General features: G+C 45.6%; 1 protein-coding gene across 4 annotated transcripts in view; it reads left to right on the top strand.

The window, feature by feature from the left end:
• LOC132390559 (NACHT, LRR and PYD domains-containing protein 3-like) overlaps positions 1-11,827 on the top strand; it is a 63,827-nt gene extending 52,000 nt beyond the window's left edge. For 3 of the 4 annotated variants that reach the window (XM_059963167.1, XM_059963166.1, XM_059963168.1), the window contains one exon: positions 9,750-11,825. In XM_059963167.1, coding sequence (XP_059819150.1) covers positions 9,750-11,491 — 1,742 coding nt within the window. In that variant the 3' untranslated portion in view covers positions 11,492-11,825. Of the gene's footprint in view, positions 1-9,749 lie in introns of all 4 variants that reach the window. The other variant, XM_059963169.1, reaches the window with a different exon arrangement.
• Positions 11,828-14,040: the final 2,213 nt, after the last annotated feature.

Genomic DNA, 14,040 nt, shown 5'->3' with positions numbered 1-14,040 from the left:
TTGTTTTTCTGCTCCAGCAGCACGATTACGATAAAGTGCGGGCAGTGAGTCTGTATTTATGTATACAATTGTGGAAATAGAATTGTATCAGCGTGAATTAATCAGTCTGATGGCCTGGTGGAAGAAGCTGTTCCGGAGCCTGTTGGTCCTGGCTTTTCCGCTGCGGTACCATTTCCCGGATGGCAGCAGCTGGAACAATTTGTGCTTGGTGTGCCTTCAGTCCAGAATGATCCTTCGGGCACTTTTTACCCCGTCGCTGAAATTACCTGAATAGTAGGAAGTTCACACCTACAGGTGCACTGGGCTGTCCGCACCACTCTCTGCAGAGTCCTACGATTGAGAGAAGTACAGTTCCTATGCAAGGCAGTGATGCAGCCAGTCAGGATGCACAAATTGTGCTCATATAGAAAATCGTTAGCATTTAGGAGCCCATCCCAAACGTCCTCAACCATCTCAGCCATCTGTTTTTCTGTTTTCCTTTTTTTTGTTCAGACTAGAGAATATGCCAGGCAGGATGTTGGAATGCTCCTCTTGCAGGATGTGGGAAGTCAGGGAGACCTCCAGTGTCCCTGACAACGATACCTGCAAGAAGCGCATCCAGCTGCAGCTCCTAACAGACCGTGTTAGGGAACTGGAGCAGGAGCAGGATGACCTCCGTATCATTCGAAAGACTGAGCAGATTATAGATAGTAGCTTCCAGCAGGTAGTTACACCTAAGGAACAGGGCACAGGTAATTGTGTTACCGTCAGGTGAGTGAAGGAGAAAGGGCAGTTAATGCAGAGATCTTCTGTGGCCATTCCCCTCCAAAATAGGTATTTGGATACTGTTGGGGGGCGGGGTGAGGATGGCTTACCTGGGACAAGCTGTGGCAGCCGGATCTCTCGCACTGAGTCTGGCTCTGCAGTGCAGAACGGAGGGAGGAGGAAGAGGAGAGCGGCAGTGATAGGGGACTCCATAGTCAGGGGTTCAGACTGGAGATACTGTGGTTGTGACAGAGACTCCCGGATGGTATGTTGCCTCCCGGGTGCCATGGTCAGGGATGTCTCTGATAGCCTGCACAGCATTCTGAGGTGGGAGGGTGATCAGCCAGATGTTGTGGTACACATCGATACCAATGACATAGGTAGAAAGATTCAGGATGTCCTGAAGCGTGAGTACAGAGAGCTTGAAAAACAGGAGATAGAGGGTAGTAATCTCCGATTGCTGCCTGTGCCACGTGCCAGTGAGGGTAAGAGTGCGATGTTCTGGCAGATGAACACGTGGCTGAGAAACTGGTGTAGGGGGCAGGGTTTCAGATTTCTAGATCATCGGGACCTCTTCAGGGGCAGGTGGGACCTGTACAAGAGAGACGGGTTACATCTGAACTACAAGGGACCAATATACTTGCAGGGAGGTTTGCTAGTTTTATTGGGGAGGGTTTAAACTAGATGGGAACCAGAGTGCCAGAGTAGGTAGTGGAACGGGGGTAAAAATAAATGATGCTGGTAGTTCATGCAAAGTCACAAATAGCAAGGTTGTGTGTGTTGGTAATAATCTTCTGAGGTGTGTCTATTTCAAAGCGTGGAGTATTGTGGGAAAGGCAGACGAGCTGAGGGCCTGGATTGACACATGGAATTATGACATCATAGCCATTACTGAAACTTGGCTACAGGAGGGGCAGGACTGGCAGCTCAGTGTTCCAGGGTTCCGATGTTTCAGACGTGATAGAGACAGAGGGATGAAGGGTGGGTGATGGCTTTGCTAGTCAGGGAATATATTAAAGCAGTGTTTCGGCAGGACAGATTAGATGGCTTGTCTACTGAGGCCATATGGGTGGAGCTGAGAAACAGGATGGTACGACCACATTAATAGCGTTGTATTATGGACTACCCAATAGTCAGCGAGAATTGGAGGAGCAATTCTGCAAAGAGATAACAGACATCTGGAGGAGACAGAAATATGTGATTGTAGAGGATTTTAATTTTCCACACATTGATTGGGACACCCATACTGTTAAACGTCTTGATGGGTTAGAGTTTGTAAAATGTGTTCAGAAAAGTTTTCTAAATCAATATATAAATGTACCAGTTAGGGAGAATGCAATATTAGATCTTCTATTTTGAAATGAGTTAGGGCAGGTGACGGAGTCTGTGTTGGGAAACACTTTGGTTCCAGTGATCATAACGTCATTAGTTTCAACTTGATCATGGATAAAGATAGATCTGGTCCTCAGGTTGACGTTCTAAACCTGAAAAGGGCCAAATTTGAAGAAATGAGAAGGGATCTAAAAATCGTAGATTGGGACAGGTTGTTCTCTGGCAAGGATGTGATTGGTAAGTGGGAGACCTTCAAAGGAGAAATTTTGAGAGTGCAGAGTTTGTATGTTCCTGTCAGGGTTAAAGGCAAAATGAATAAGAATAAGGAGCCTTGGCTATCGAGGGATATTGGAACTGTGATAAAGAAGAAGCGAGACGTATAACATGTATAGGCAACACGGAGGAAATAAGATGCTTGAGGAGTATAAAAAGAGTAAGAAAATACTTAAGAAATAAATCAGGAGGGCTAAAAGAGGACATGAGCTTGCTCAGGGTAAAAGATAATTTTAATAACTTCTACAGGTATGTTAAGAGCAAAAGGATAATAAGGGATAAAATTGATCCTCTTGAAGATCAAAGTGGTCGGCTATGTATGGAACCAAAAGAAATGGGAGAGATATTAAATAGGTATTTTGCATCTGTATTTACTAAGGAAACTAGAAAGGAGTCTATGGAAACAAGGCAAACAAGTCGGGAGATCATGGAACTTATACAGATTAAAGAGGAGGAGGTGCTTGCTGTCTTGAGGCAAATCAGAGTAGATAAATCCCCAGTACCTGACAGGGTATTCCATCGGACCTTGAAGGAGACTAATGTTGAAATTGCAGGGGCCCTGGCAAAAATATTTAAAATGTCGATATCCACGGATTGTGTGCCAGGGGATTGGAGGATAGCTCAAGTAGTTCTGTTGTTTAAAAAAGGCTCAAAAAGTAAGCCGTGAAATAATAGGCCAGTAAGTTTGACATCCATAGTAGGTAAATTATTGGACTAAGAGATAGGATCTCCAGGTATTTGGATAGACAGGGACTTATTAAAAAAATGTCAGTATGGCTTTGTGCGTGATGGATCATGTTTAACCAATCTATTAGAATTTATCGAGGAAGTTACCAGGAAAGTGGATGAAAGGAAAGCAGTGGATGTTGTATACATGGACTTCAGTAAGGCCTTTGGCAAGGTCCCGCATGGGAGGTTAGTTAGGAAGATTCAGTCGCTAGGTATACATGGAGAGGTAGTAGATTGGATTAGACATTGGCTCAATGGAAGAAGCCAGAGAATGGTAGTGGAGGATTGCTACTCTGAGTGGAGGCCTGTGACTAGTGATGTGTCACGGGGATCAGTGCTGGATCCATTGTTATTTGTCATCTATCTCAATGATCTGGATGAGAATCTGGCAAATTGGATCAGCAAATTCACTGATGATACAAAGATTGGAAGTGTAGTGGACAGTGAGGAAAGTTTTCAAAGCTTGCAGAGGGATTTGGACCAGTTGGAGGAATGGGCTGAAAAACGGCAGATGGAGTTTAATGCGGACAAGTGTGAGGTATTGCACTTCGGAAGGTATTGCACTTCGGAAGTTAGAACATACAAGGTAAATGGTAGGACTCTGATGAGGGCAGTAGAACAGAGGGATCTGGGAGTATAGATACATAATTCCCTAAAAGTGGCGTCATTAGTAGATAGGGTCGTAATGAGAGCTTTTGGTAAATTGGCCTTTATAAATCAAAGTACTGAGTATAAGAGTTGGAATGTAATGGTGAGGTTGTATAAGACATTGGTGAGACCGAATTTGGAGTATTGTATGCAGTTTTGGTCACCTAATTACAGGAATGATATTAATAAGGTTGAAAGAGTGCAGAGAAGGTTTACAAAGATGTTGCCAGGACTTGAGAAACTGAGTTACAGGGAAAGTTTGAATAGGTTAGTACTTTATTCCCTGGCATGTAGAAGAATGAGAGGTGATTTGAGAGAGGTGTATAAAACTATGATGGGTATAGATAGAGGGAATACGAGCAGGCTTTTACCACTGAGGCAAGGGGAGAAAAAAAAACAGAGGCCATGGCTTAAGGGTGAAGGGGGGAAAAGATTAAAGGGAACATTGGGGAAGGTGCTTCTTCACACAGAGAGTGGTGGGAGTGTGCAATGAACTGCCAGATGAAGTTGTGTATGCGGTCTCACTTTTGACATTTAAGAAAAACCTGGACAGGTATATGAATGAGAGGTGCATGGAGGGATATGGGCCAGGTGCAGGTCAGTAGGACTAAGCAGAAAAATGGTTCGGCACAGCCAAGAAGGACCAAAATGCCTGTTTCTGTGCTGTAATGTTCTATGGTTCTATCTGAGGTGAAAGAGGTGCTGTTGTGCCTTTTTTCACCACACAATTAATGTGGGCAGACCACATGAGGTCCTCAGTGATGTGAATGCCGAGGAACTTGAAGCTGTTCACTCTCTCAAACCCAGATCCATTGATGTCAATAGGGGTTAGCCCGTCTCCATTCCTCTTGTCTTTGCGACATTGCATCCAGCTCCTTTGTTTTTGCGACATTGAGGGAGAAGTTGTTTTCTTGTCAACACTGTGTCAGGGTGATGACTTCTTCTGTGTAGGCTGCCTCGTTATTATTTGAGATTTGGCCAATAAATATAGTATCAGCAAATTTAATTAGCAGATTGGAGCTGTGGGTGGCGAAACAGTCATGCGCATACAGAGAGTAAAGGAGGGAGCTTAGGACACAGCCCTGAGGGGCTCCTGTGTTGAGGGTCAGAGGGGCAGAGGTGAGGGAGCCCACTCTTACCACTTGCTGGTGATCTGACAGGAAGTCCAGGACCCAGCTGCACAAGGCAGGGTGAAGGCCGAGGTCTCTGAGCTTCTTGTCAAGCCTGGAGGGAATGATGGTATTGAATGCTGAACTGTAGTCAAATAACATCATTCTCACACAAGCATCCCTCTTCTCCAGATGTTTAAGGAGGTGTGCAGAGCAGTGGCTATTGTGTCATCTGTTGATCGGTTGTGTCGGTAGGTGAATTGTAGGGGGTCCAGTGTGGGTGGTAACAAGCTGCAGATGCAGTCCTTGACCAGTCTCTCAAAGCATTTGCTTATTATTGAGGTGAGTGCCACAGGACGCCAGACGTTCAGACACGTTGCCTTAGTCGTTTTCGGTACAGGAACAATGGTGGATGATTTGAAGCAGGAGGGAACTCTACACTGGGAGAGGGTGAGATTAAAAATATCTGTAAATACACCTGCCGGTTGTGCCGCGCGCATCCTGAGTACCCGCCCTGGGACGCCGTCCGGTCCCGCAGGCTTGCGACTGTCCACTCGTTGGAAACACCTGCGAACTTCAGCCTCAGAGATGACCAATGTGCAGGTCGCTTTGTCGGCTCTCCTCGGGGTCTCAGTGTTGGCGATATCGAACCGAGCGTAAAGAGACTTAGATCCTCTGGGAGACAGGCAGCGATGTTGGCAGCACCACTGCACTTAGCTCTGAAGTCTGCATTGGGGTGCAGAGCTTGCCATAAGCTGTGTGTGTTGTTGGTGGAGAGCTGTGCCTGAATACGATCTCTGTATTGTCGTTTCGCTGCCTGGATGACTTTGCACAGATCGGAGCTGAATTTCTTGAGCTCCTGCTGATCACCGGCAATGTAAGCAGTCGGTCACACGGCAAGTGCTGTTCACACGGAACTGTTGATGCAAATTTTGTGGATTGGGCAGTCCTGACCGATTTCTGAAGGAAATCATCTCCCCTCTGTGACAATAACACACAAATGGGGGATGTTGTTATTACACAGCTGTGATAATAACAGCCGGGAACTCCCTTGGCAGCCGGAAAGGTTTACACAGCAGCACCAGGTACTCCAGATCTGGGGAACAAAAGGGTTTGAGGGCATGAACATTGCGGGGTTCCACCAAGCATTAATGATCATGAAACATACCCTAAATCCGGTTCTCTTCCGAAATAGGTGTGTGTGTGTGTGTGTGTGTGTCTGTGAGTGGGGCTTGGTGGTACTGGATGACGACACGATTGTTGGTGACGGTAGGGGCCAATTCCGAATCTGTGGACTCGGGAGCAGTTGGGACAGAGGGACAGCTGGGATGCAGGCGCTTGGGTAGTTGGAATCTTCTTGTATCCCCTCTTCTTTTCAGCACTCGCTCTTCTGGGTTCCTCAAAATTCTTGGCTTTTCCTCAAAATCAGCGGCTGCCACTCATTGACCTCCATATTTGCCTGAGAGAGCCTCTGCTTAATTTGGCCCTTGTACCTCCTGCGCGGGGCACCACGATCTCTCTTGCCCTGAGAGAGTTCTCCGTAGTGTACTGCTTTCGGTAACCTGGAGTTGTCCATGCGAGACATATGGCCTGTCAGACGGTGGATCTGGCTGAGCAGCGAAGTGGCTTCAGGGCTGGAAGTTGAACATATATAGCTGTGCATGTCTGTGTGATTATACGAAATATTAAACTAAATAAGTAGTGCAGAAATATAAATTTAAAAAGAGATTAGTGAGGCAGTATCGATGGTTTCAATGTCCATTCGGAAGCTGCATGGTAGAGGAGAAGTTGCTCCTGAATCGTTGAGTGTGCACCTTACTCCGTTCCTCGTGAACCAGACGGTGATGCAGACAGTTACAATGCTCTGCAAGTTACACCTGTAGAAATATTCAAGTGATGTTGAAAACTCCTGATGAAATATTGCCACTGTTGGTGCCTTCTCTGTAGCTGTATTGATATATTGGGTCCAGGTTAGATAGTCGGGAATATTGACAGCCAGGAATTTGGAATTGCTCACTCTTTCCACATCAAATCCCTCTGTGAGGACTGGTGTGTCGTGCTCCCTCATCTTGCCTTTTCTGAAATCCACAATTAGCTCTATTGACATAGATGTCGACAAGGAAGTGTCGAGCTCCTGTCTCAGAGTTGGAGACTTCTTCCCAGAAACAGAAGGGATCATTGTAGCAATACAGGACAAGGTTGTTGACACATGTAGTTATCAATAATACAGAATAAACGACTAATAGGTCCAAGACGATATATGCTGAAAATTATAAGAGAAACTACAAACAATCCGACTTTAAAAGATCCTGCAGTTCAACTGAATCTCATTACTTGCACAAGCAAAATAAAATGGCGAACAACATTCACAAAAACATTGCTTAAACTACAACTGATGAAAAACCCCTAATTTACTAAATATACAAGCCTCTTCCACTTTTGGAGTTAGAGTCCTTCATATCATACTGCATCAGATCATTATTTCAGATAGGATAATATATGATCTGTGTTCGGATGTAATTTTACAGGATAAACAAGCAAAAGCAACCTTTTAAATATATATAGCCATTCCAAACACACATAACTTACAGAAATGAATTAGTAAAAAAAAATATACCAGAAATATATTGAATTGAAAGGGCAAAATGAAAGACTATGGAACACGAACAGGGTATTATTTATCCCAATCGTAATATCGATAACTGGTATCATCCTAAAGGCTTTACAGAATAGTATTAATAAATTAGGCCCACACGGCGATACTTGTGTAAATCTTCGAAAACCCATAACACTATACACCACGAGAATAGTCTGAAATCTCCTCTCAATTGAGACATGTGTGTGCTTGGCTATGCCTGTACCTCAAGTTTTACCAGTTTAGGCTGATAATAATAATAATAATAATAATAATAATAATAATAATAATAATAATAATAATAATAATAATAATAATAATGACTTATTTATAAAGCACCTTTCATCCAGACGATGGGGTTCAAACCGTATCACAACGGGATAAAGTGCAAACTAGAAAACAAAAGACAGAATGTGTCAGTCCTAATATACACCTCAGACTTCTGCACAATACTGTAGTTTAAGCTGTTGAATTCTACAGTTTAGGAACATAGTCCCAAAAAAACTCAACGCTGACCTCCCAATGATCCTTTGGCCTTCTACCTTATCGTCTGCCTGCACTGCATTTTATCGGCAACTGAAACACTGTTTCCCTGAACTATTCTGTTCCATTTTGCCTTGTACAACCTCATTGCACCGATGTGATGTAATGATCTATTTGGATCGCATGCAGAAAAGTTTTCCATTTTACAGTGGTGCATGTCACAATAATAAACCAATTTACCGATTCATTGTCAATAATACATCGCCCCTCGGTTGCTTAAGATTGTTATAACCGGGGGGGAGGGGGGTGACAGTGCGGATGAGCTGCCACGACCTATTAAATGCTCCCAGTGGCGAGTAGCCTCTGTCCAGCTCTTGGTCTTCACGTGCGGTTTAGCCACTAATCCCGGTGGAAGCGTTTCTTCTGACAGGAGAAGAGGCAGAGGTGGGTTTCTGGTGCCTTACAACCAGTCACTTTGGGCAGATGGGGCTTGTCGGCTGTGATTGGCAGCTCACCCAGGAACAAGAAAACTCTGATCTCAAAACTCCACTGCCTTGTAACTGTAACCCCTCATGGGGAAGAGTTTGGGAGTAAACCCAGTGGGAAAGCCTGGAGCTGGAGTCCCTGAGTCAGTGTTAAATGGTGTTCAACGCAGACTGGCATCTCCTGCGACACCTCTGGTGCCAAGCTGTGTCAGTCTGTGTCGTTCCTTTGTGCACATCAGATGCATGGAGAGAGGGAGCTTGCTACTTCGGCAGAAGCTTCCTCTCCATATTGGAGTGTCCCGGCTTACAGGGGCAGGACATCCATGGTCGACAAAATGCACAGTGACCTGCTCTCCATAGTTCCACACCAGATCAACATTAACATCGTCTGTTAATGAGTCAAACAATGCTTTAAATATAGTGAAATGTTGTTGTAATGGGAGGTGCAGTCAGGATTGCAATAGGATATTCAAGATTCAAAAACTTTATTGTCGTTCCAACCGTACATCAGCTCTGCAGGGTAGAATGAGACAGCGGTTCCCAGGAGCAGTGCAATCATAACATAACAAACGCAACACTAAATAATAAACACAACAATAAAAAATAAAACACAACAGCCACATGTTGCTTTAAATCAAGTTATAGGTGTCCGGTGCAAGTTAAAAGTGTCCAAAGCAGAGTCAGATAGAGCAGCTATTTAGCAGTCTGAATGCCAGTGGGAGGAAGCTGTTTAGTAGCCTTGTGGTTTTAGTTTTGATGCTCCTGTAACATTTACCTGATGGCAGATGAACAAACAGTTCATGGAGAGGGTGTGAGGGGTTTTTAATTATGTACCGTGACTTCTGGAGGCATCGACGTTGAAAGAGGTCTTGGAAGAAGGTAGGGAGACCCCAATAACCTTCTCTGCTCCCCTAACCACCCCCTGTAAGGCTTTTTTGTCGGCAGCACTGCAGCTGGAGTACCGGGTTGTGATGCAAAAGGTCAGCACACTCTCAACCACGCCTCTGTAGAATGTAGTTAAGATGTTAGTGGGGAGTGATGCTTGTTTAAGCATCCTCAGAAAGTGCAATCAGGGGAATGTTCACCTTCACAAATAACTAGAACCAGAACATGAGGATTGGACAATTTCAGGGACATCCATTGCTGTCAATTCTGTGCCTGCGAACAGAATTTTACTTTCTGTTCTAATATCCATGGAAACATTGAATTTATTCATGTAATCTCAAACACTGAATTCTGAAATACCGTTATAAAGTTCTTTGTCAGATGAGCCGTTTAACGTTTTGAATATGTTCTCTGTTCCCATGGAAGATGTTCAACAGAAACACAAGGAGACTCTGCGAACACGAACTGAAAAACTGAGAGTGAACACGATCCTGATGACGGAGAAGGTGAAGGTTTTCCAGCTGGCTGATCGATACGCTGAGCTCACGGTCATTTCTACTGTTCGAGATCGGACACTGGTGGAACATGAGCTGCTGGCAAGAGGCAGAGACCATGAGGATTATAGAGAGAAACAACTCCGCAGACAGCTGGAAAAAATCCGGACTGATCAGTTATTCCAGAGCAGCTTTTCCCGGAGTAAATCCAAATCTGGGAGTTCAGCAGCAGTGGCCGGAGTCCCGGGGATCGGGAAAACAACGATGGTACAAAAGATTGTTTATGACTGGGCCATGGGGAAAATATACCAACAGTTCCAGTTTGTCTTCAGTTTCAAATTCCGAGATTTAAACAGTATTGACTGTCGAATAAACCTGAAGGAACTGATTCTGGATCAGTATCCTTACTTTGGGAATATCCTGAGAGAAGTCTGGAAGAACCCAAAGGGATTGCTGTTTATATTCGATGGTTTAGATGAATTCAAACACAAAATCGATTTTGCGGACAGTCGGAGAGATACAGAACAAAAGCACCAGTGCCCAGATCCCGAGTGGTGGTGTGAAGTGTCTGACATTGTGTACAGTTTAATCCAGGGCAAGCTGCTCCCAGGGTGTTCAGTGCTGGTGACCACCCGCCCCACTGCGTTACATTTATTGGAAAAGGCGAATATCAGTGTCTGGGCTGAAATCCTGGGATTTGTTGATGAGGAACGGAAGGAATATTTCATCAGACATTTTGAAGATCAGACGGTGGCGGAAGCTGTTTTCAATTATGTGAAGGAGAACGAGATCCTGTACACCATGACCTACAACCCCTCCTACTGCTGGATCCTCGCTCTGGCACTGGGCCCCTTCTTCACACAAAGAGTCAGGGACCCACAGCGAGTTCCCAAGACCATCACCCAACTGTACTCCTACTATATTTACAACATCCTGAAAAACCACGGCCGTGAGATTGAGAGACCCCGTGATGTGTTACTCAGGGTTGGTCAGATGGCCTTCAGAGGAGTGTCCGAGAAGAAGATTGTGTTTACAGATGGAGATTTGGTCAACTACAGTCTGCAGCCTTCCCAGTTCCTGTCCGGGTTCCTGATGGAGCTTTTGGAGAGAGAGGATTCTGCCTGGAGCGTGGTGTACACATTCCCACACCTCACCATCCAAGAGTTTGTAGCTGCAGTCGCACAATTCCTGAATCCACATCCCGGGGATATCCTGAAATTCCTCACTGAAGCCCACAACACGACAGATGGGCGATTTGAGGTATTTCTCCGTTTTGTTGCTGGTCTCTCCTCTCCAATGACAGCTCGGGGCCTGGTGGAGTTTCTGGGTCCATTTCCTCATGAAACAACCTGCCGGGTGATTGACTGGGTGAAGGAGGAGGTTAAACGTCAGATTGGAAACACAGGGAGTGAAGCTGGTAAAAGGAGCCTCCTGAACACATTGCACTACCTGTTTGAGTCTCAGAATCGTGGACTGGCTCAGGAAACACTGGGATCTGTGGAAACACTTTCATTCCGTGGAATGACACTGACCCCGATTGACTGCGCGGTCCTGTCTCATGTCATCGGACTCTGTGATACAATAAAACACCTCAACCTGGAGGGCTGCCACATTCAGTGTGAGGGAATCCAGCGGCTGGGACCCGGGCTGCACAAGTGCCAGGAGTTGAGGTAACTTGATTTATCTCTCACTCGGAACTGTGAAACTGTTCTATTGTGTCATTTCAATGTAAAGAGATTTGGGTTAAACTGTGATAAATCAGATTGTGAAGAATTGTGACAAATGCCCAGGGGATCGGTCAGCAATTCCCCAAGGACAGGAGGGTTCTGTGGTTCCTTGTGAAGGGATGTTGGAGACTTCATCAGATCAGTGAACAACGACCATTGGTTTAATGGTAGTAAATCACAGGAATGGCCGTGTTTCCTGCTGCCTGTGACACGTCCATTGACAATGTTCCTTCTCACTGTTACTGACACCCAGATCGACACTGACTGCAGCAGATGGGTCAAAGATTCACACCCCCTTCCCGGTGAGGGACAAGAGGCCGTCTGCAGACTGTCCCAGTGAGAAGGAAAGAAATACCATTATGAGAATGCCCTCCCCTGCCCTTTCCTGTTTGTGACTTTGCTCACTACCAGATACACAGAGAGCGAGGCCGCATCTCCTCTGGGTCTCTGTTCAGACCCAACACACGCGTACAAAAATTCCCCTTCCTCCTTTCAGATCTCTCTTCCAATCCCCCTTCCTCCTGTGGGATCTCTCTGCCTCATCCCCCTTCCTCCTCTCAGAACTCTTTTCCCCATCCCCCATCCTCCTATGGGTTCTCTCTTTCCCATCCCCCTTCCACCTCTAGGTTCTCTCTTCCCCATCCCCTTCCCTCCAGTGGTATCCCTTCCCATTCCGCTTTCCTCCTGTGGGATCTATCTTTCCCATCCCCTTACCTCCTGTCGGATCTCTCTACCCCATCCCCCTTCCACCTGTGGGATCTCACTTCCACATCCGCCTTCCGCTTGTGGGATCTCACTTCTCCATCCCCCTTCCTCCTGTGGGATCTCTCTCCCCCATCCCCCTTCCTCCTGTGGGATCTCTCTTCCCATCCCCCTTCTTCCTGTGGCAACTGACCTCCCCATATTCCTTCATAGAATCGTAAAATCATAGAACACTACAGCATAGAAAACAAGCCATTCGGCCCTTCTGCTCTGTGCCAAAACTTTATTCCGCTAGTCCCATTGACCTGCACCCAGTCCATCGCCCTCCAGACCTCTCCCATCCATGCATCTATCAGATTTATTCTTAAAACCTAACAGTGTGTCCGCATTTTCCACATCAGATGGCAGCTCGTTCCACACTCTCACAACTCTCTGAGTGAGGAGGTTCCCCCTAAACCTTTCCCCTTTCACCCTGAAGCAAAGTCCTTTTGTAATTTATCTCTCCTAATCTGTGTGGAAAGAGCCCATTCGCATCTACCCTGTCTATTCCCCTCGTAATTGTGTAAACTTATATCAAATCTCCCCTCATTCTTCTGCGCTCCAAGGAATAAAGTCTTAACCTGTTCAATCCTTCCTTGTAACTCAACTCCTGAAGAGCCGGCAACATCCTCGCAGATCTTTTCTGCACACTTTCAGTCTTACCGATATCGGTCCTATAGTTCAGTGACCAGAATTGCACACAATACTACAAATTTGGCTTCACCAATGTCTTATACAACCTCACCATAACATCCCAACTCCTATTCTCAACTTTGATTTATGAATGCCCGGATGCCAAAAGCCTTCTTTACAACCCTGTCTCCCAGTGATGCCACTTTCAGGGAATTATGTATCTGAACTCCCAGATCCCTTTCTTCCAGCGCATTCCTCAGTGCCCTACCCTTTACTGTCTATGTCCTACCTTGATTTGTCCTTACAAAATGGAACACCTCACACTTGTCTGCATTCATTTCCATCTGCCATTTTCTGGCCCATGTTGCCAGCTGGTGCAGATCCCTCTGCAAGGTTTGAAAGTCTTCCTCGCTGTCCGCAACGCCTCCAATCTTAGTGTCGTCAGCAAACTTGCTGATCCAATTTATCACACTATTATCTAGATCATTGATACAGACAACAAACAACAATGGTCCCAGCACAGATCCCTGAGACACACCACTAGTCACAAGCCTCCAGTCTCAGCAGCAATGATCCACTAAGACTCTCTGTCTTCTCCCACACAGCCAATTTGGAATCCAATCTACAACCTTTCCATGGATACCTACTGTCCGAAACTTCTGAACTAACCTCCCATGTGGGATCTTGTCAAAAGCCTTACTAAAGTTCATGTAGACAACATCCACAGCCTTTCCTTCATGTGCATTCTTGGTAACCTCCTTGAAAAACTCTACAGGATTCATTAAACACGATCTGCCATGAACAAAGCCATGCTGACTATCCTTAATCAGCCCTTGGTTATCCAACTCCTTGTAAATCCGATCTCTCAGAACACCTTCCAATAATTTACCTAACACCGATGTCAGGCTCACTGGCCTGTAATTACCTGGTGCACTTTTGGAGACTTTTTCAAACAACGGAACAACATGAGCTACCCTCCAATCCTCCGGCACCGCTCTTGTGGCGAAGGACATTTTAATTATTTCTGCCAGGACCCCTGCAATTTCTGCACTAGTCTGTCTCAAGGTCCGAGAAAATATCATGTCAGGCCTGGGGGATTTATTTACCCTTATTTGCTGTAAG

This window comes from Hypanus sabinus, unplaced genomic scaffold (genome assembly GCF_030144855.1).
Source record: "Hypanus sabinus isolate sHypSab1 unplaced genomic scaffold, sHypSab1.hap1 scaffold_950, whole genome shotgun sequence".
Taxonomy (NCBI): Eukaryota; Metazoa; Chordata; class Chondrichthyes; order Myliobatiformes; family Dasyatidae; genus Hypanus; species Hypanus sabinus.
This window is presented reverse-complemented; position numbering and strand designations above follow the sequence as displayed.